At 38.4% G+C, this 21062-nt stretch overlaps 2 protein-coding genes and 1 long non-coding RNA gene across 4 annotated transcripts in view; 2 read left to right on the top strand and 1 right to left on the bottom strand.

The window, feature by feature from the left end:
- LOC108146316 (protein lingerer) overlaps positions 1-20964 on the top strand; it is a 29509-nt gene extending 8545 nt beyond the window's left edge. The window contains exons 3-6 of one of the 2 annotated variants that reach the window (XM_017272277.2): positions 12897-13003; positions 15050-15349; positions 16280-16342; positions 17526-20964. In XM_017272277.2, coding sequence (XP_017127766.1) covers positions 12998-13003; positions 15050-15349; positions 16280-16342; positions 17526-18707 — 1551 coding nt within the window. In that variant the 5' untranslated portion in view covers positions 12897-12997 and the 3' untranslated portion in view covers positions 18708-20964. The remainder of the gene's footprint in view (positions 1-12896; positions 13004-15049; positions 15350-16279; positions 16343-17525) is intronic. The other variant, XM_017272278.2, reaches the window with a different exon arrangement.
- Positions 1877-3239, top strand: LOC108146317 (accessory gland protein Acp76A). The gene is made up of 2 exons (XM_017272280.1): positions 1877-2855; positions 3036-3239. The coding sequence occupies exons 1-2, from the start codon at positions 1883-1885 to the stop codon at positions 3155-3157; spliced, it is 1095 nt and encodes a 364-aa protein (XP_017127769.1). The 5' UTR covers positions 1877-1882; the 3' UTR covers positions 3158-3239.
- Positions 12088-13364, bottom strand: LOC121467110. The gene is made up of 3 exons (XR_005977230.1): positions 13308-13364; positions 12791-12948; positions 12088-12641 (listed from the first exon to the last, which is right to left on the bottom strand). It is a non-coding gene; the product is annotated as an uncharacterized LOC121467110 (long non-coding RNA).
- Positions 20965-21062: the final 98 nt, after the last annotated feature.

The following is a 21062-nucleotide window of genomic DNA, read 5'->3' as shown; positions in this document are numbered from 1 at the left end:
TACAAAGACAGGAGCTAAAATGTAAGTTCCATCCAAAAAGGTCTCTTTATAAATCACATCTTTTAGCTTATAATTTAAAATAACAAAATTTATTTAGATTGACTAGAAAAAAAGTTTACATTATAAGAATTGTAAATAATTATTTTCAAAATGAGCTTACTTGGAACTTATTACTTATACGCAGTGTTGCTCATACACATATTTACAAGCTTCCGAAAATTATGGCTTAAAATATGTCTAACAGATTTTAATTGTTGTTCCTTTTTCTTGTGGTTCGAGATAAGGTAAATATTTTTCCCTGTGTTGAAAGAGCAAGGAGCAGCTGCCATTTTTGTTGGTGTCGGTCAGGCTTATTTGCGTTTGCGTTGGTGTTGATCCTTGTTAGTGTTAGTGTTGGCTACTCCTGTGGTGCCGCGGTTATTCCTATTCCTGTTGCCGTTGCTTCTGCCGGTGCCGGCAGAAATTTGCATGCAAATAACTGGAAATTAGTGTAAGTGCTCACTGACATGCCACACACAGAGCGGCAGAGCACCAGTGCGTCAGCCAGTAACTCTGACTCTGGCGGAGCTCTTGGATCCTTAGCACCTCCTTCTACCTAATTTCCTTCTGCTGCCAGGATCCCTGCCTTCATCGATGAGCTTCCAGCTAGGTGAGCAGCCCAGGGAAGCCCCAGAACCAATGGCAGCGACGTAGATAAACAGACGATGGCACAATAAAGTGGCAAACGCTTAAGAGAACGATTGTGCACTGATACAGACTGCTCATTGATCGAAATTGTATCTCGATAAAAATTTTGAGAGACTTTTAAGTTAATTGAGTTTCAATTATTTGGATAGCGAACATAATTTTTATATTAGAAAACTTCATAAAATATTTAGCAAATATATTTTAAAGTCATATCTTGTGATTAAAGAAAATATGCTTAAAAGTTTTGTTTCAAATAAGCTTTCAATCATATTTTATTTCGATGGTCTTTAAATATTATTACCACAAAGGAATAATTTTAATGCTTTTTCGCACAGTGTTTGAGGAATCCATGAAGCTCCATGTGGGCGTTGTATGGCAGCATATCTAAATCGACTTCTCTCAATGCAGCTTTCTCCCTTCACATCAGCTGCTCGTTCTCCTGGAACATCAGCGCTTTAAAAAGCCATTAAAATGCAATGAGCGCACAAACGTTTTATGCCACGAGCTGAACCGAGCTGAGCTCGGATTTAAAATTGCAGTCGGTTAACTCACCGAGATGAAATAGAAACGGAAGTGCAGAGGCGTTGCCGTCGAAATGATGTTAACATAATTATGAGTCCCGGCTGAGTTTCCCCTTTTTAATTGGATAGCAGAAAGCAGCTTGTTTTAATCTTAATCAAATGTGCACATTTTTATAGAACTTATTACCATAATTTATCGCAGAGCAAAATGCTTATATATACTTGACATTTCAGCGCTTGTCAAAAGCTATACAAATTATAATTTTATTAAACAATTTTGCTAACTTTAATAACATTTATCCAGCTAAAAATTAAGTGACTAAGCCGAGTTAATTTAAATTCGTTCCCTTTTCATTATACATCATGCTTATTTAAGTTTAAAACATACACACTATCATTATAAAAATGGCATTTCTTAAAATTACAATAGCTTTTAAAAATATAAAATATATATTAATTATAACATTTTTCTATATGCTGGTTAAAATTTTTGAACTTACTTTTAACACACTTAACAATATTAAAAATATTAATAAGAAGCATCGAAAGGTCGGAACTCTTTTTCTTAATAATATATTTATGATCTGTTAGCTATTTAAGTGTGCCTAATGCAATTGGTTTTTCCCGGTGACTTTAAATCAGTATACAAAATCAGTTACAAAGTTACTTTCAAAATGGATAAAGCCATTTTAATTTGTATTTTCCTGTTGCTGCTGGCTAGAGATTTTTTAGCAAATAGATTCGAAATTAATTTAGTAAAGCAACTGAGCAACAGGAAACTTCCGCAGAACTTTGTGGTCTCTCCATTCGTCGTTCGTGAGGCTCTGGTCCTGCTGTACCTGGGAAAGGATACGCGCAGGGATTACCAATTGGCCAGAGCCCTTCGAATCACTGGGCGTCAGAATGGCAAGATCATATCCTATTTCGGCCAGGCCCGCTTCAAAGCCATCAAGCAACAGTTTACAATGGCAAATCGAATTTATTTATCACCCGAATACAATGACTTGGAGCAAATGAAGAAATTGAGTGGAAATCTTAGTGTAGATGTGGAAAACATGAAGTTCTCCGAAAACACCAAGCCTGAGGATGAGATCACGAAGTGGATAAATAAATTAATTGAGAAAGGTGGAAAAAATCTTTTTAACAAGAGTGATTTAACAAAAAACACAAATATGGTGGCAGTGCAAGGAGTTTCTGTATCATCCCTGTGGAAACATCGGGCCAGATCGATTGCGAAAATGCCCTTTAGTATTGCAAGGCCGAATAAGAAACCATTTGTCTATAAGGTCCAAATGATGTACACTGTGGCGCCCCTCGAGTATTTCAACGACGAAGAAATTCGTGGTGTTATGATCCCATTTTCAAAGACCGATATTGGCATGCTGGTGCTATTGCCCAGACGAAATCTGAGCACCCAGAATGTCCTACAAAATCTAGATAAATATTTGCAAATTAAATTGCAAAAAGCCGAGAAAACGCATCTGCTATTACCCATTTTTAGTGTTCAAGAAACCCTGGACCTAAACGCAGCCCTAATAGATTTGGGCATCAAGAAAATATTCACTGACGAAGATGAGGACAGGAATGCGACTGTGGCAAGTTTTAAGCAGTTCTCCGCGTTGGAATCCAAGCCAAATCGGGTGTTGAGTAAGTTTATTTGTTAGTACAATAATATTTTTTTACCATCAAAATTGTATCTTATATTATCTTAAAGAAATTGCTCTATAGTTTGGATTTAAATTCTGAAAGTAATGAGAACTATTTTGATATGCAAATCGAATTGATTACCATTTTACCAAGTGAGCCAGCTAATAAATTTACTTTTAGTGAGCTCGGATTTCGGGGGCGGTAATGATCAAAGAGTTGTCAATGTCAACAAGCCATTTGTGTTCGTTATCAAGGATCAGAGCACCATTTACATGGTCGGACGTATAGAGGCGATTCGATAGTGCAGTTGCTGTTCCAGTTGCAGGAAATTCCAGTGAAATGTCAGCTAAAAGTGTAAATTAAATTAACTTGAATTAAGCCAAACAAGAACCGCACACAAGTGTGTTTATTCCGGCCATTAGTGAAAGGGGTTAAAGAGGGGTTATTCCGCAATTCCCCGATGGCATTGTTTACAACGTTGCCGCGCATATTAATTGCCTGTTTAAGCAAATTGAGGCCACAAAACATCAGCATCAACGTTGGTTTTCAGCTCCTGTTCCCCTTTTTTTTTATTGTATTTTGTTTTTTTTTTGTTTTCACTGTGCTGTGTGAGTTTGGTGCCCCGTGGCATTCCACAATTACTGGCGATTGCGGTGCCGACGTAGCCAAATGCTGACAATTGCATCATGGCAGCCGAGTGGCGACCCTCCTTGCGTACCGCAATTGCATAAATTATAAGACTGGGGCAACGGAAACCGACGCTGATTTCCCACAAACCCAGCGGTGCCACAAAGACATTGACGACAGCCCTTAGTCCTCTAAGTGCTATGCGAAATTTAGGATGTGAAATCAGGGCACAAGGACTCTGGGTCTGGCTCTCCTGAGCTGCAATACATGGCTCTGATTTTGGGTTGGCTGCCACAGGTTTGAAGGTCGAATAAATGCAGGTATTCGTTGTAGCAATAAATTATTTAAATTATTGCTTAATCAACCGAAGCTATGCAAGACACTGCCAACAAATTGAGAATGAACATGAAAATGAAAGGAGGACTCTTCACAGTCAAACAATTTTCTTTCCCGACTTTAATAACAGACAAAAAATTTATATAAGAAATTTGAAAATATATTTTGTGTTGTGTACAGACTTGTATTACAGAATGTATAGATGTTTTTGATAACCCATCTATAAGAAATTTCGATTGCATGACTTTAAAGAAAACGTATAACAAAAATGAAACAGTATTGTATTTATGGCACTTGGTATGTCCCACTCTATCTGTTGAATTAGAAAACAAGAATTTTCCACTACCGAGTTCATTAATAAATCATTGAAATGCAGTGGCTAACATTCCAGAACTCTGTGGAGAGCAATTAACCTAGAAAGTAATGTCCCTATTTACGGGTCTTGTTGGTTCTTATACAACATGACATTGCTCATACGCTCCGCTGGCCGCACAATCACAACAAACTTGCATGCACCAAGTACTTTTATTGGTTAAAATAAAAACCGATGGCGCCCACGTTTTACATGGCCAGCAGGACTTCCCAGGGGCAGAAGTGAAGTAAGTGGTGTTCTCCTCGGGGTGATTGCTGCCACGTAGAGCTTATAAAATGCAACAGAGTGCAGCGACATCGACATCGGCATCATCAGAATGCACAAATGAAATTTACAGAACCAAGGACTGCAGTTGGCGGGGCCAGAAAGGTGGCTCAATTCAACTGGGGCGAAGGTCAGAAAGCAGTAACGAAGTTTTGGGTACTACACAGGGAATAAAAACGAGATAAATAATATTCAAACTTAGTAGTTAAAAAAGGTAATGTTTTTGTGAAAATATGCACAGATCTCATAAGTCCCAAGTTAAATTAAGACTAGTCTCTTTTGAATTAATTAATTCAACATACCTAATTTTCTTAAAGGTTAATTAATGATTTATTTTGTCAAGCATCATCAGATCTGGACAGGACATATTATTGTTTTACTGCCTTGTGTCGTCTTTTAGGTTATCCGAGAATTTATAGTTAAACTTAAAGTTAAAGAACAAAAAAATATTACCCTTTACAAGGGTATAAAAAGCACCATGGCTTGAAAGTTCACAACACAATCAATTAGATATTAAGAGGTTCGGTCTACAAAGAAAAAGTCGTGAGAAAAGTCAAATAAGCTACGAAAGAAAAAAGTTTGATGAGAACAAATGGTAACAACTATAAGGCAGACAGCGGATACTCGTACTGGAATCGAATCGTTGCCTTTGTTCTCGTACTTCAACTTTATCCTTGGCTTTCTTTATACACTCTTTCTTTGCACAAAAGTTATACTCACTTAATTGAATTGAATGCCAAACATCGACGTCAATGGGGATGAGGATGATCATGATGAAGGCAAAGTGCACTCGAGTGCAAGTTGTTCCGGCAGCTCTTCTTCACCAACTGGCAATAAGGCAAATGGATTTTGGCTAACAATGCCTTAGATTATAAATGCCTGCTCTTGGCATGGATGGCAAAATCGGTCAAAAGAGGAAGTGTATTTGCGTGTCAAAATGGCATAAACTAAAATCACATTTTAGCCCATTGTTTGTTGCAGAGACATGGCGGAAAAGGGCATAAAAACCATAATCGTCAAGCTCATAAGAAACGGCAAATCTTCACGGGAATCGATGCACGATGAAATCATTTACAATCAAAACATTATATACCCGGTAATAAATATGTATCTTTTTTTTTGGAAAAAGTTGAAATCTACATTTTATTATGAATTAAATTGATTTTTATTAGCAAAAAAAAATAATTAATTCAATATTTCTTTACCCCATCATCGCCCATAATTTTTACTCTCCAATCCACCTTCATTCAACTGTTGACTGCCACCTGGACGCCAAAAGTCATCCTTTGTTTTTTCCCATTTTTTTATTGAATGTTCACACGACTCTGAACCATCGTCTAGTTCACAGACCCCTTAGTCCGCCCCTCCACCAGCAAATCGACCCCACAGCTCATTTAACACATTGACTTTTGGCTTATTAACACCGGGACACAAAGGAAGGGTCAGGTTCGTGGCGAGACCAAGGCTGTTTAACTAATGGACTGGGCATTAAATCGAATACGCTCGTTATACACATGACTTTGGTAATAATCGATAATGCTTTGTGTGCGTAAATCAGGTTAGGGTTTCCCCAGGTGCCTCGATGCGTAGATTATGGTAAATTCGCATGTTATGCGGTACAACTCTGCCTTCGCAGTCTCTGCCTTTAAGCGATTTGTGAACTACCGTTCGTTATTTTAATGTACGTAAGTAAAAGGATCCAAATAAGAGAATACTGTTGTTAAATAAACTTAGCTAAATTCTATTGTTCTATTTTGTTCTTATTACTTTTAGTTTTCATAAATTTCGTTCTTCTAAATGTAAATAAAAATCGTTTTATCCCGAGTTAAATTTGAAATGTTTTTTCCCGCTGATGAAATCCTTATGCGAACCACGGTGCGTATACTTAATGTGTGCTCCCCATTTTTACGGCCATCGACTTCGACTGCCAGTTCTTTTCAATTAAAAACTTATTTGGCACAATTCAAATGCAAAACTAGAAGCGGTCTGGTAACTTTTGTTTCTTCGACAATTTGTGGACGCACTTTGGCAAACTTTCGCCCTGCGAAAAGTCGCGTTGTGCTACGCATAGAAATTGAGTTGCCCTTATTGTTGCCACTATTGTTATTGCTGTGGCCACAAAATGGTTGGCGCACAACAACACTTCAACTTAAGTGACTGCTCGAGACTTGGTTTATTTTATTTGGTTTTTTTTTTCTGGTTTTTGGTTTTTGGCGGGAGCGGAGAAGGGCAGACCTTGTGACTGCGTGACCGGAAAGTGTTTGGCGCTTCCGGTTGCCGCAGCCACCGAAGCGACCGAAAGCCACAGCAGCCAAAGCCACAGCGGAAGTTTTGCCACGTAGACAATAACACCCATACAACCGCAAGTACAAGTGCACGAGCACAACAACAAATACAAAGGCAGTCAGGAACGAGTACTACTACCTGCCTTGAAACCCAAATTATTAAGCTGTAAACTCACCGCAAGGAGAACTTTTGATGCTCTTATTCAACTTCACAGTCTTCTTGCGAACTAAATAATCACGATTGACCTAATCTCTAGAAAATTGTGACAATTTAAGGATATATGCTTTTCAATGGAGATTAAGTTAAGGGATATATGCTTTTCAATGGAGGCTTAAGGATAATTTAAATATCCTGATTTTCGAATTTACTTTGCCTAAAATATTATTTATATTTGGGTTAACATTTCTTAGACTTAAATTAAATACAATTATGACCAAATAAATTTACTACATAATGAATAAAAACTTAAAATAGGTATAATTTCATTTCATTTAAAAGGCAAATATTACACCAGTTAATGACCCAATAATATGTTGACCTACAAGCACATTGTTATCCCCGTCAAGTCAAGTGGAATCAAAATCAATTTCAAGGAGCTCAGTGGTGCAAGCAATGACAGCTTCTTAACCTCGTAGCTGTGAAAACTAGTTGCCTTTTAAGAGCTTTAGACAAGAGCATTTCGATGCCAATCAATACAGAATTTTCCTCGCCACTTGACCAACTCCCCAAGAGAATAGAAATGTCCCTGCAAAGGACATACAAAACAACAGCTGTTATCCTGCAGCAAAGGCCCTAAAAACGGAGTGGATTTTAGAACGTGGCAAACGAGAAATACAAAAAGCGAACACAATGAACGGGAAACCCTCGACGGACACCAAAAGCTGGAAACGCTTTTCAAATGCAGATACAATGCCCCAAAAACAGACGTTTCATAGGCAGCAAAATGTCACGTTTCGACCGTAAAATGTGCTAAACTGTTAATACGACAAACATACCATAGGCGAAATCAAATAACAGCAAAGCCGGAATGAGTGGTCCAGCCATTGGACGTCGTTTTTTCATTTCGCTGTCCCCGCGTTTTTATGCAAATTCCGTATTGAGAGGGAATACCTGAAAAGGTTGAAAATAAAAGTTAAGTTAATTGCTTTTGCATAAAGCAGTCGCCAAGAGGCAGAAAGTCAAAAGAGAAAGCTGCCAAGGAAGCTGGACGGTGGGGAAAAAATGAAACTCAGTCGAGCTGCCAGTTGAGTTGCTGCTCAATTGAGTGGAAAAATTTTCATCCATTGGCTTCCATTTTGCGGGGAGCGTTTCGGCAAGGGTGCGGAAAATTCAAGGCAGTCTGAGAAAAAGTTTGCAAAAAATTGTTGAAATGTTCAAGCGGAGCTAAGATATATAAGTCTCAAAAAATTAATAAACAAGCCACCAGTTCATTTGCTCAAGAAGAAAAAGAGAGTTAGTTTGTTTAAAGAAAAAATATATATTTTAAACTAGACATAATTTCTTTGCATATATTATGTTTCACAAGCAAAGTCAACCAGAAAAATGTTATCTAAGTTCTTAAATAGTAGTAGTTAGCTATACAATATTTCTTTGTTTCCAAGAAATTTTAAAAGTACTTATTTTATTGTGAAACTATGAAAATAAGTTTCCTCTGATACGAACGTAATTAAATTCTGTTGAGGTAATTTATTTATCAAGCATCTTTTAAAACTTAAACAATGCCATGTCCAGAATAAATTAAAAATAATTTAATTATCATAAATGCCTTTCTAAAGAATTAACAGGCCAATCTTCTTTAAATTAAATATTCCAAAAAAAATAATAAAATTCAATTTGAACTCCCTCGGGAAGCCCGAAAAAACCGTGATTAATCTAATCATGTCTATCAGCGTTTGTTAACAATCTCCTGAAAATCTCGATCGAGCAAGGGCAGCCTTCTACCTTTAACCCATTTCACTTGTCAAAGGCCAAGTGAAAATCTGTGCGTAAGCCAAATGAATTCGGGTTCGGGTTAACTGGCCCCATAAAGAAGCTTAATAAATGAGGGTAAGGGCGGTCCTTAGCAGCTAATAAGTACCTCAAACAAGTTTCTTAATCCCATGCCCAGCATTTTCACGGCTAGGTCAATGTACACGTTGACAAACACAGGACCCTACCTAAAAACCCCAGCTGGGAATTCATTAGAGGGTCCAGATGGCTTTAAGTCAAATGCTCGTGGGCTAAAAACAATGACTCGACTTCAATGAGAGTTGAACGACTCCCACAAAAAACACCAGAAAACATTTCTTCGAGAGGTAAACGGCTCTGGTTGCCCGGCAAAGTATGCAGCAATATTTTACACATGAAAGTTTAGCGCCGCAGCAAAAAAAAAGCGAAGAAAAAGGGATCGGACCCCGGACTACGGACAAAAAACACATTGTTGGCCGCACGGGCTACATAAATAATTTGCCACCACACACTTACTCACTCACCGAGTCCTGGCACTTTGACTAAATGGTGTGTAATAAAATTTAAATTGCTTTTGTCTGGATTTTCTTTTAGTATTGCCGTTAAAGTTGCCCTTATGAAAAAGGAATTTCCTCATCTAGCCCAAGCAGACACTAGGGTAAATCCACATATGTCGTTAGAAAATGTTGGAAAAAATTATTTATTTTTTAAAATTTTAGCTAAGGACACTTTTTTTATCAAAATTCCGGCTAACCAATATTAGTTGGAAATTTAATTGATGTTTATATTCTAAAAACAATTTTAGTTCTTTAAAGCCAAGTTTCTTCAAGAATTCGTTAAATTATATTGAAGAGTTTTCAAAAAATTTGTTGATAGATTCGTAATCTTAAAGCAAACTTAGTTTTTATTTATGAAACTTAACATGCAGTCTTAGAAAATTGCATAGCCTTTACAGCTTGTTTGTAGAAAAGAACTAAAACTAATTTAAAATACAAATTGCTTTGTATATATAAGAACTTTAAACATTTTAATTAAAATTCCAAATAACTATTTCAAAAATTAAGTATCGAATACTAAATGTAACTTACCCCTCAAAGGCTAATGTTTTTATTGTTAATTTAGCTAGCCTTTTCTCGTAAATTGACCCGCCGTGCTGGCTGGACATTTTGACATTTATAACAATTGTCCAAATTGCGCTAATTAAATATGATTTAGCTGGCCAGTGCAAACGTCTGTCTTTGGCTGAGCTGTCAATATTTGTCAGGAAGCGGGCGATAAAGCGACCGTGTCCTTACACTCTCACACTCTCACACAGACGTGTTTAGGACTGGCCCTGACCCCTGACATTAGACCCTGCATGTAACTGGCCTCGGGCAACAAAATTTGTTTATAATTCAAATACCAGAAAAAAAAGGCCAACTATGCAACAGCAACGAAAATTGTGGAATTGTACAAAAAACGATGGCAAGGAAAACACGTTAAGCAAACACGATAACGATACTATATAGATACGAGAAGGGAGCTAGCAAGGACAACAAGGACACTGTCGAAACACAAGCAGGCAAATTTATTTCAATTTAAAAATTTTGGTCACGCTCAGCACAAGAAGCGAGTTAAGCGAGTGAATGGGGGAAAAAGTGGGAACTTGGGGCAACTGCCATTTGTATAATTGCTGTCGTGATGGAGGAGTAAGTCTTGTCCTTTGCCAGCCCCCCGAAGATTCCCAGTTTATGCCATGACACGCTCCAAGGACGCTTGGCACCAAATGGATGAGGACATTATCATCTGTGGACAGGGGGGCTTAAAAAACGGCCATACGAAAACTAGCCAGGGCGAAACAAACCGGAGGCTAGATGGTATTGAAATTCGAGATGAGCATTGTCCAGTGGAATGTCCTGCAGGCTACGAATTAATTTCATATAATAATAAAAAGCACGGAAACATTTTCTGGCTTGCCTTGAGAGAAATAATATTTCAAATTCAAAGTTTTAGATAATACCTCATAGGCAAAAAAATATAATAATACCTCACTTCTTTCTTCTAAGAAACATTAACAATCTTTTAAACTAAATGTTTCCATTTTAAAACTTAATGCTTGCTATCTTAAAAAACATTTACCCTTTTAAAAAATCTACCCGAAATTACAAGCCAACATTTACGCGCAGATTCTTGGAAAAATAAACCACAAACCTTAAAAGTTATCCCTTTTTAACATCGGACTCCTGTATGAAATATTATGGCTTTGGATGATTTTTTTCAATTTAAATTTCAATAAATCGACCCGCCATTAAATTAAATTTATTTAAGGAAAAACCTTAAGTGATTTCTCTGTGATTTGCTCACCTTCAAATATCAATTCACTTCGCCATCTCCAATGGCATATTTATGCAGGAAAATGAGCCAGCCAGCCAGCTAGGCAACCGTCGACGATTTATGTCTGGGAATTACTTGATATGCAATGGCGATTCGAAATCGCAGACGGGCAGTGGCACTTCAGTGCCGACAAGGCTGCTAGTGTACTATACCCGTGATATATATGATATAGTAGAACCGGACTGTCCGGGGCCTTGACAATGGCAATGAGAGTCTCGGACTCGAGTGTTGACATCGATTGACAAGGTGTTTGAGGGTGGCGGTGGTGGTGATGGTACCTTCAGTTCGAAGGACGCACCACAACAACGGTAAACTTTTTCCAACCGAGTTCGAGTTCAAGTCGGCAGAACAAAAAATGAAACGTGAATGTCGTTAAGTTGGAGTAACGGGTAACCCACGTGTTGTCCTTGCCAAAGCGTTTGGATATGTGCAACAAGCAATCAGCCAGGTGTGTAGGGGCCTGGGAATCGGACCAGGTGTCTCTGTCTATATATACTATATACATATCTGTGTGTGCGGTCAGATTGTTGTGGCTGTGGGAACTAAAATAAAAAAGTAGTCGAGAACGGCCGATGGATGGGCACACAAAACTTGTGGCATCCTTGAGGCAATCAACGAAATTATAGAGGAAATAGTAAAAGTTTACGACAACTTTCAGACACACAAGTTAAGTGTTCTAATCCGGCCACAGGAAACTCTGGTCAAAAATGAGAATAAAACAGACAATGGAAAAGAGTGATTGTTTGTACATTCAGAATTACATTTTTCCAAAGCACTGTTGTACTTTAGAACTTTGTTCTAACAAACCAGTGGAGGGTGCCCAAGAAAACTCTTAAAAAAAATTTGGAATTTGGTATATAAATGTTAACCATATAACAAAAACAATATTTGAAAATTAAGTTTATTATTAAATTAAATTGAATTTTTAAATAAATTGGCAAAAGTGAAGTTCGGAACAGAAGCGTAAGAATAAATCAAGGTTGGCAACAATTTACTACTAGCCATAAATAAATCAGTGTAAATTATTACAGTGCCATTTAAATGAAGTCGTAAACACTAAATTATCGCACTCTGGGGACACTGGGCAGCACTTAAGATTGTCAACAAGAGCCATTAGCATGTGATGCCATCCGCAAGGCAAACTTCATTCAGAGTAACGAATTGAATTGCTAAAACTAATTATTGGACTGACCCACGCAGCTGAGGCTATATGGGGGCTAAGGAGAGTGGGGTTTTTGGTGGTTAGGGAGGAGGTTTAAGGTTGAGGGGGTTCCGGATTCAGATCCGTGTCCGTGTCCGGGCGGGTGATTTATGCTTGCAGGCGTCGCAAAAGCATTCATCCATCCTGGCACCAACAGTATATCCTTCAACTTGACCACCATGAATGTTGGCATGGGAAGGCGGACTGTTCTTCATATTGCGCTTGCCATTCAGCTAGCTATGTAGCTATGTATGTGTGTCTGATTGTGTGTGAGGGAAATGTCCTTGTCAAACACTAATGGCGCCGACGCCATTGCCTTTGTCCTTGCCAGCGTGTTAATGTGCGACAGTTTCCTGCTATGACGTCTCCATCCAACGAGCTAAAATCGAATTGAAAAGAAGCATTTTAAAATTCCCTGTTTGTTTGAACGAGGTAAAGCAATTGAAATATGTTTCCGGCTTGCCGTGCATTCGATCCGTCTCCTTTGGGCTAAAATGCACTGAAAGCCAGGACATCTGCTCAGCTCACATGAGGAGGTCTCTGGGGTCAACAACAGAAATGCTGCATTCGCTCCTGCACGAATGCCTGATTTATCCATTTATCCATTTCTCCGGCTCGATTTCTTTTTTTGCAGAATTTATGCCTGGTGCAGTTTTCCATCGATTTTCGTCTTGCGCCACAACGGACTGGGGATGAAACACCAAACACATAAAACGGATTTGATATTAAAAAAATATGCAGGTAAAAATACGTAGCAATATAAAAACGTTAGGGTGGTATTATATAAGTTTAAGTTATTTTTGTAACGTCACTTTTGATGTCATAAATCTATCAAGTTTTTGTTGTATTTTTAAATGTTTGAAAAGTGTTTTGATAAATCAGAATTGCACTAAAAATATTTCAAATTTATAACAGATATTTTTTTAAAAAAGAAGTTCCCCAAGGCTATAGAAAATAAGATAAGTAATAATTTGCTAATCCTCTTTGCTCGTGTGCTTAAAACAAAACCACAAACAAATTTTTTTAAGCTAATCTTATAGCTCACCAGAAACTTTTTGTGGTTACATTACAGAAAATTGCAAATATATTAGAATATGTTTTACATATAAAGACAACGGAAATGAGTTAACAAAATGTATCGCATAGAAATGGTTCATTTAAATTATTATTATACTAAAAAAAACAAAATATTTCCAAGAAAAACAAAAAAATTTAAGAAGTTTAAAGTCGAGTTTAAAAGGGGCTTAGATTTTATAGTTTAAAGGCCATATGCTTGACCATTTTATTTTTTGTATCTATATTTTGGGCTAAAAATGAACTGTAGAATGTGTCCCCGTTTGACTTTGACAAAAATCACAGGGCCACCCTAGGCACACAATTTGGCAATTTCTTGTAAAAAGCCGCGAGCGCTGAACACCAAACAGTGTACACCATAGACCATACACCATACACCATACACCAAATGGCACACAACGACAAACAATGGCAAACAATGGCTGCCAGCGACTGCGGCTTATCGGCAAATGCAACATGGCGGCGGCCAAGTCACGTCGCAGCCGCTCAGGCCCTGAGTTGCTGTTATTGCACGGTAGTTGCCATTTGCTACCGGAAAACAACACACAAGCCATTTTTTAATACAGACACACTCGCCGCGCTGACGTGCATACAAATTGCGAAAAGGGGAACGCAAACAAGCGGCAAGTGCCACAGTTTAAATTGAAAAAATAATGCGCGAATTGCGCCAACAGCATCCAAGGTCGGCATGGCCGAAATTGAGGCGCATAATGTCATGTTGCATCGCCAACGCAAATATTTATTGGCACCGCACGAAAATGTCAAAGGCAATTGCTCCTGCCCGAAGAAAAGCCACACGCAAGTGCGGAAATTAAATTACTCTGTCAAACGCATAGCTGTTGCGATCAATTAGTTTTAAATTACCAGCAGAGTTTCCAAATTTCCAGGACTTTAAACGAAAGCGGCAAATAAAGTTAGTTCAGTTTTTCCCTGGCAATTAATAATTATAATAACTAAATATTATAATTTATTCTTTAAATCATGAAAATAGCATTTTCATTTTTTTTAGGAAAATCATCCATTTATCCATTGAAAAATGTGAAATTAATTTCCCTGCAATACAAATTTTGATATTATCTCTTTTATTTATTAACTTTGGATCTAGTTAATTGATTTAACAAACCATTTGTTCGCAATTTTAAATGCAAACACATGCCAATTACTCTAATTGACACCTACATTGGCAATAGCACTTCATGACACATGCCTTTCTTTTATATAAGTAGTTGTCATTTAAAAAAACATTTATTTGTTTAACAATTCAGTAAAACATATAACCTCTCAACACAGATTGCTGGAATGTGTCGAGACTGAGAAATTAAATGGTAAACCACTAAAAAATTTATCACAAAGAGCATAAAAAATGTTGGGGGAATTTACGTGATTAATTTGTTTAATTTAGTTAGCTCACTTTATTTTATGTATTTATTTAAATGAATTGTTGCTCAATTAATTTTAAAAATCGTATAATATCCTCTGGCACTAAACATTAATTTAAGAAAAGTATGAAGTGGTAAAATTTAAAAACTCGAGGAATTAAAAGCAAACGAAAAACCAACTTTAAAATAATATAGTTCGGTGAGGTACACACAAATACACAATTTGTTATGCAACCGAAATGCGTTGATTGTTCTGCAGCACGTACATGAAACGTAGATATATATTAAAAGAAATGATGGTAGGAATTAATCAATCCGCGTTTGCACTTTGCAGAAACAAGAAAAAAGGCGGGAGCTGCGCTTGAAGCGATTCTGGCGCTCCCCCAAGACGACATCCTCGGAGGACTCCACCGGCTATGAGAGTCCAACGAGGACGAAGGCGTCCAGTGCCGGCGGCAGCAGCGATGCCCAGAGATTTAACCATCTGCACTACACCAGCCTGTCGCAGGGATCGGGCACCTCGTCGTCGGCGGGCGGAGTCACTGCGTCCGGAGCGGGCTCAATGGCGATTGGACCGACCGGCAACAACAAGCCCTCCTGCTCGCTGCCACTTTTGCAGGTGTGGCCCAGCCAGGTATGCACTTGTCTCCCCATTTTTGCTTTTTCTAACACGCTGTGGGGGAAAAAACATGTTCCAAAACTGGGAGTTTAAATTTAACACACTCTGATATTTTTGATTGAATTTTACAACATAAGTTCGGCCGCCTTAAGGTATGCAATTAAATATATTTAAGGCCACCAAAGGAATAGTCTTTTATGCTTAACTTAAAGGAATTTGACTGTGGTTGTAATTTTCTAAAGTATATACCTATTTTCAAAGATTTTAAACTTCTTAAAAAGAAACTTTGTGTCAGACCATAAAAACCAAATAAACAAAAATAACACAAGCACAAACCTCTTTAAGAAAATAACACAAACACAAAACTCTTTAAGAAAATTAATGTTGCATACTTTTAGACAAGAAAACTATTGTTGTAAAATATTAGAAAACTTATGGTTATTTTATATACATTTGATACAAGAACTCTAAATTTAAATGTTATATATATATTTTGGAACATGTTTTTTCTCCCCGTGTACACCAGCAAAAGAAAAGTTAAAACAAAAATTATAGACCAATAAATGTGTTTTGGGGAAAAAGCAACCGCAACAGTATCCAAAAATGGGGCTTTTTAGTTCTCAGTTTTCTTGTTTTCTTTTTTGAAACCACTCGCTTACGAGTTGTTCTTATGCTGTGGCCAGTTGTTTTTGCGTTAATTTGTTTTTCCGACTCTCTCTGTTTCTTCCCACTACAACGACACCACCGAACTCTACCAAACTCCACCAAACACCACCAAACACCACCACCCGCCTTAATACATACATATCCTTCTGTGTGTGCGTTGCGTGTTTGGTTTTGTTTCGGTCATGGTTATGGTTATGGCTGTGGCTTTTGCTTATGGTTTTTGGATTTGGATTTGGTTTTGGTTCTGGTTCGGTTTTGATTGCCGGTCCGTTGTGGTAGCCGCTCCTGCGCCAGGAGGGCTTCGTTCAGTTGCGTCGTAACAGCGGCCCCGAGGGTCAGCGGGTATGGTTCCATCCAGTTCCTCCTCTTTTTCAAGCCTCTCTAGTCTGCTCCACTTACTTTCTCAACTCTCTAACTAATATCTACCTTATATGCTACTCGTAACTCCTAACTAGACTTTTTGCATGCCTCGATTAACAATTTTGAAAAAACAAAAAGCCTCCAACGAGCTATAATCGTTTTTGACTACCAACTGTATAAATCTGACCACAGTACCCATTATTGTTGAGGTTATTTTTGTGTATTCTACAAGTGTTTTTTACCTAGAACTCGTTTTTCATGTAACTCTATTGGGATTTTTTTCGCTAAAATAAATATTATTTTTTCATGCACAATTTTTGGCAAAGGTTGGTCGACAATTGAGAAGAGAATTCGGTTGAAATTGCTTTATATTCGCGCTTACACTTGGTTTGTAATAAATATGCAATTGTTGAATGAAATTTCCATATCGCAATTTGGTGTAAACCTTTCAATTATCACTTTTTATGTGTGACTTATACCGTTTTGGCATTCTGAGAACTTGATTTAATTTTATTTTATTTGAGGACTTAAAGCCTAAAGTAACGAGACAAAAATAAATGTAATTAAAAGGGAAATAATCTGCTTTGGGAAGCCCAAATAGCTTTTACCATTAGGATTCATAGTCTAAAACTTTTTGTTACGAATTCTTTTTAATACTTTATTTGAATATTAACGATTAAGGCAATGCTAACATATAATTTAAACTGCAATTTAGCTGAATCTTTAACAATTACTAACAACTCGAAGATTACCTAATTTAAACCATTATATCATATAAATTGATATTTTTAATTACATTTTTTTAAAAATTTCGCAACTTCTGTTGTAAGCAAAGTATTTTACAAATAGTAATATCCAACCTTTTCTTATCGATCAGCCCTTGCTCACCTTTTGTAAGTAAACTCGACGACACACCACCTTCTCCAGTGTAAAATAATGTCCACCACTGCTACCGAAATAAGTTTTTGCGCCACCTAACTAACCAAGTCACCACTGAGAATTAACCACTCCACCCCCGAAAAGCAGCGAATGCCGCACTGCACTTGAGAAACCAGCTTAAAAACTCCCCGAACCCTTTGATAATAATCCCCTTCCCCCTCCCCCTCACACAAAATGATATCCGGACAATGGTAACCCATCTTATATGTGATCTGGACTCTTGCAGGATTCGCCGCGCGGGGAGGCGGATGGGCAGTCGTTCGTGTTCCCGGCCATCGTGGAGACGAGCGTCAGCAGTCCAGTGGCCATCGAGGTGGCCAGTGGCAGTGGCAGCATCGGCAGCACCCACCTGAGTCTGAATGCCAGGCGGAGCACGAACCACCTCAGTTTGTCCACGGATCGGCGGAGTTCCCTGTACTGTGATACCCTGCACGCCGGCGACTCTGGCATCGACTCGGTGCAGGCCTCGCCCTCGCCGAACGCCTTCATTGCGCCGCCGGGGGTGCACCACTTGCCGCTGGGCCAGACGGGCGGCGGATCCTGCCACGTGTCGCCGACGAGCACGCCCACCCAGGGATCGCCGAATTTGTCGCTGGGCAGGAGGGGCATGCGGAACAGCATTTGCGTGGTGCCCAGTGGCAATGGGCGGCGCAAGTCGAGTGCCCTGCTGCATCCGGATCATGCCCGACTCTTTGCCCTGCGTATGAAACATGCGGCTGCCCTGGAGCGGGCACAGACCTCGCCGGACCAGACCTCCATCGAGGATGCCAACGAGTTCCACGACAACGGACTGGCCACCAATCTGCGGCTGTGCTCGGCCTCCTCATCGACGACGTCGTCGCTGACATCCGTGGCCGCGGTCAGCCTGGGCGGTGCCGGTGGATTGGGTAGTGGCCACTCGGGGGCAGGTGGGGCCACCACCACCGGCGGCTCGTCCTCCGGTTCCGCCTACGCTGTGGGCGTGGCGGGCGTCCAGCAGCGCGTCTCCGATCCCTGGCTGCAGCCGCAATCCGATCGGGAGCGCGATAGGGATAGAGATCGGGATAGGGATAGGGACTCCAGGCACGACGGACGGCGCAGGTCCTCTACCATGACGGCTCGCTACTCCCTGTTCGATGCCCTGGACCTGGAGTACGTGCTGTTGAGGGCCGCTGCCCGGGGTTCCGTGGGTCCGTACAGCCTCAGCGAGTCGATACACAAGCTCACCTTCACCCAGTCGTTGGCATTTCCGGCTCTGGCCAGGGGTCTGGCCACCAAGCGGAGGCGATCGGCGACGCACACGAGCTCCCGGCCATTGAATCCCCATGAGTCGGGGCTGAACACCTGCGCCAAGGTGGTCACCGCCGTCGTCCTGGTGGCCCTGTCCTTCATGGTGTTCCTCATCGTCTACAAGTTCGTGCGGACGTGAGGTCTGCTCCTGGCCCCGTCGCCAGAGCTCCCAGTCACATATCAGGCCAACTACGGAGCGGAGGAGGGATCGTCCTTGTCGTCCTCCATCATCTCATCGGCGGGCCGCAGTCTGGGCAAGCACATGTCGGGGTTCAGGAGTAAATTGGGCCAGCGTCAGGCCGGCGACTTCGAGTGATTCTTAAAGAAAGCATTGAAACAGGCATTGAGAAAACTGGTCGGCAACATTTGCACTACCTCAAATGGTCTTGATATAATTTTTTCCATTCAAACAAAACACTCTATAAGAAAATTGGCATTTTTAAAGCGATTGTAAAAAATGTTTAAAAAAAAAATGTTTAATTGAAAATTTTAATAAAATTATTCTTTGATTCCACAATGTACCTTATTATCTAAAACTATATCCATTTTTTCTTTTTTATCGGTAGTCAAATATAAATAATTTATAGATAGCCCATTAAAAACAGCAAGACTTAAATTTGAAAACATCCCTATCAAAACCTTAAAAGTATTGCAAACAGTTGCTGACCAGTGAAATTTTGTGATAAACTATCAATGAAAGCAAATTTTCCACAAAAGAAAACCAAACAAAGACAAAGACACACAAATGTGTGTAACAAAAATGTAAGGTAATGGAATAACAAATTAAAGGCTTAAACATTAGAAAAAACAGCTTCAAGAGGCTTGCCAGAGTTTCATCAAATTTATAAAATACTTATGAATAATAATATTTTTTTATAAATATTAAAAATCGCTGCTCGCATTTTCTAGGCTCCTATTTGGCAAAGATTTAAGGACAAAAACCCAGAATCCAGTTTCATTGTTTGCGGTTGAAGTGCCTAACTAATTTTAAAATGATTACAAATTGTATTAATAATCTGCTTACTTATGTTTTCTTCATAAAAACGAATTTAGAAAATGGCAGCAGCTTTGAAAATAAAACTATTTATGCGCTGCAGTAGTCCAGATAAATAATCCTGTAGTTAAACATTTTTTGAAGGGCATATACTATATATTGGTGTTGGGAATTTGGAGGATATGTGCATCTTCATTTAAATATAAAAATACATTTTATTTTAATTCTTTTAGGTTAAGATATCATTTTCTGTTTTATCACATATTTTAATGAAATTATGTCAAAGTATTTCGCTTTTATGTATTTTTTTGTACCTTTAATTTTACAGTTAATATTTAATTTCTTGTATAAAATTTTCGGCGCATGGGAGCTTCTATGTCAATTAAATATATCCAACCAATTTGATACCTAATTATCGTCATTAACCAAAGCTTTATTATTCATTACCATTCCTTACAAGCCCCAGAACACCATTTTAGTGTTGAATAATTGGCATTAGTTCTAGGGTTCTGGAATATTGGCAGACGATTGTAGAACCGACAAACAAGACAAATTTGTACTGAGTTGTTAGACGACTAGATGTTGGCGGAATGATATGATATATACGGAAATCCAGGCATATTAAATAAACATATTTATAGTAGATATATATAGTTATACAAGCAAATATATATGTATATGTATACATGCATTATATATATGTATATGGGTGTTTATAAATGTATACCTAAGCGGCTTAAATGTGACAAAGCACTTGCTGAAATACCAATACAAACTCTCTACTCTTAACTTGCTGCCTTACTTTCCTCTAGTGAAAATAGTTGAGAACAACAAGAAAACAACAAGATCGATGAACAAAGTCCCGACTTACAATTACAAATTCTTCATAAATTGCTGCCTTACGAACTAAAAACCTTTTGAAAGTAACATCTTTATCTCTCAGAGCTTTTTTCCTATTTCCTCTATGAGCTTGGCCTACCAATAAACCTTAAAATATGAAAAAAAAAACAAAAATACAAAACAAAAACAGAGACATTTTATATAGAGTAAAAAAATATATACTAAATGTAATGTTAAATAATTGATATTAATACTAAAGCCGGCTAAAGTATAAACATTTGGTTGCATAAATATAAGTTATTCCTTCCTCTCTTTTTTGCATAAATAATTTCAACATTTGTCGATGGCGTTCATCAATATTTATGCATAGTTTTACGACATTCTCTTTTTTGTTACGATTGGTGTGCAACCAACTATGGTTAAATAAAAAAAAAAATGCATATTAAATGTCACACAAACCGAAATGAGAAGAAAATGAAAATGAAAATGAAAAACCAACTGTAATCGTAACTGAAGTAAGTTGAAACGTGCAACAATAAAAAGGAAGAAATTTTCAAATAAACCATTCCATTTGTGTTTCTTTTTCCCTTTGCGATTTTATTCACGGTAAAAGGGAAAATTAAATTGAAAACGTAAAATTTTCACTATATCATTTATGGG

Source organism: Drosophila elegans, unplaced genomic scaffold (genome assembly GCF_018152505.1).
Source record: "Drosophila elegans isolate 14027-0461.03 unplaced genomic scaffold, ASM1815250v1 contig_208, whole genome shotgun sequence".
NCBI lineage: Eukaryota > Metazoa > Arthropoda > Insecta > Diptera > Drosophilidae > Drosophila > Drosophila elegans.
Note: the sequence above shows the minus strand (reverse complement) of the source record. Positions and strands in the feature narration are given on the sequence as shown.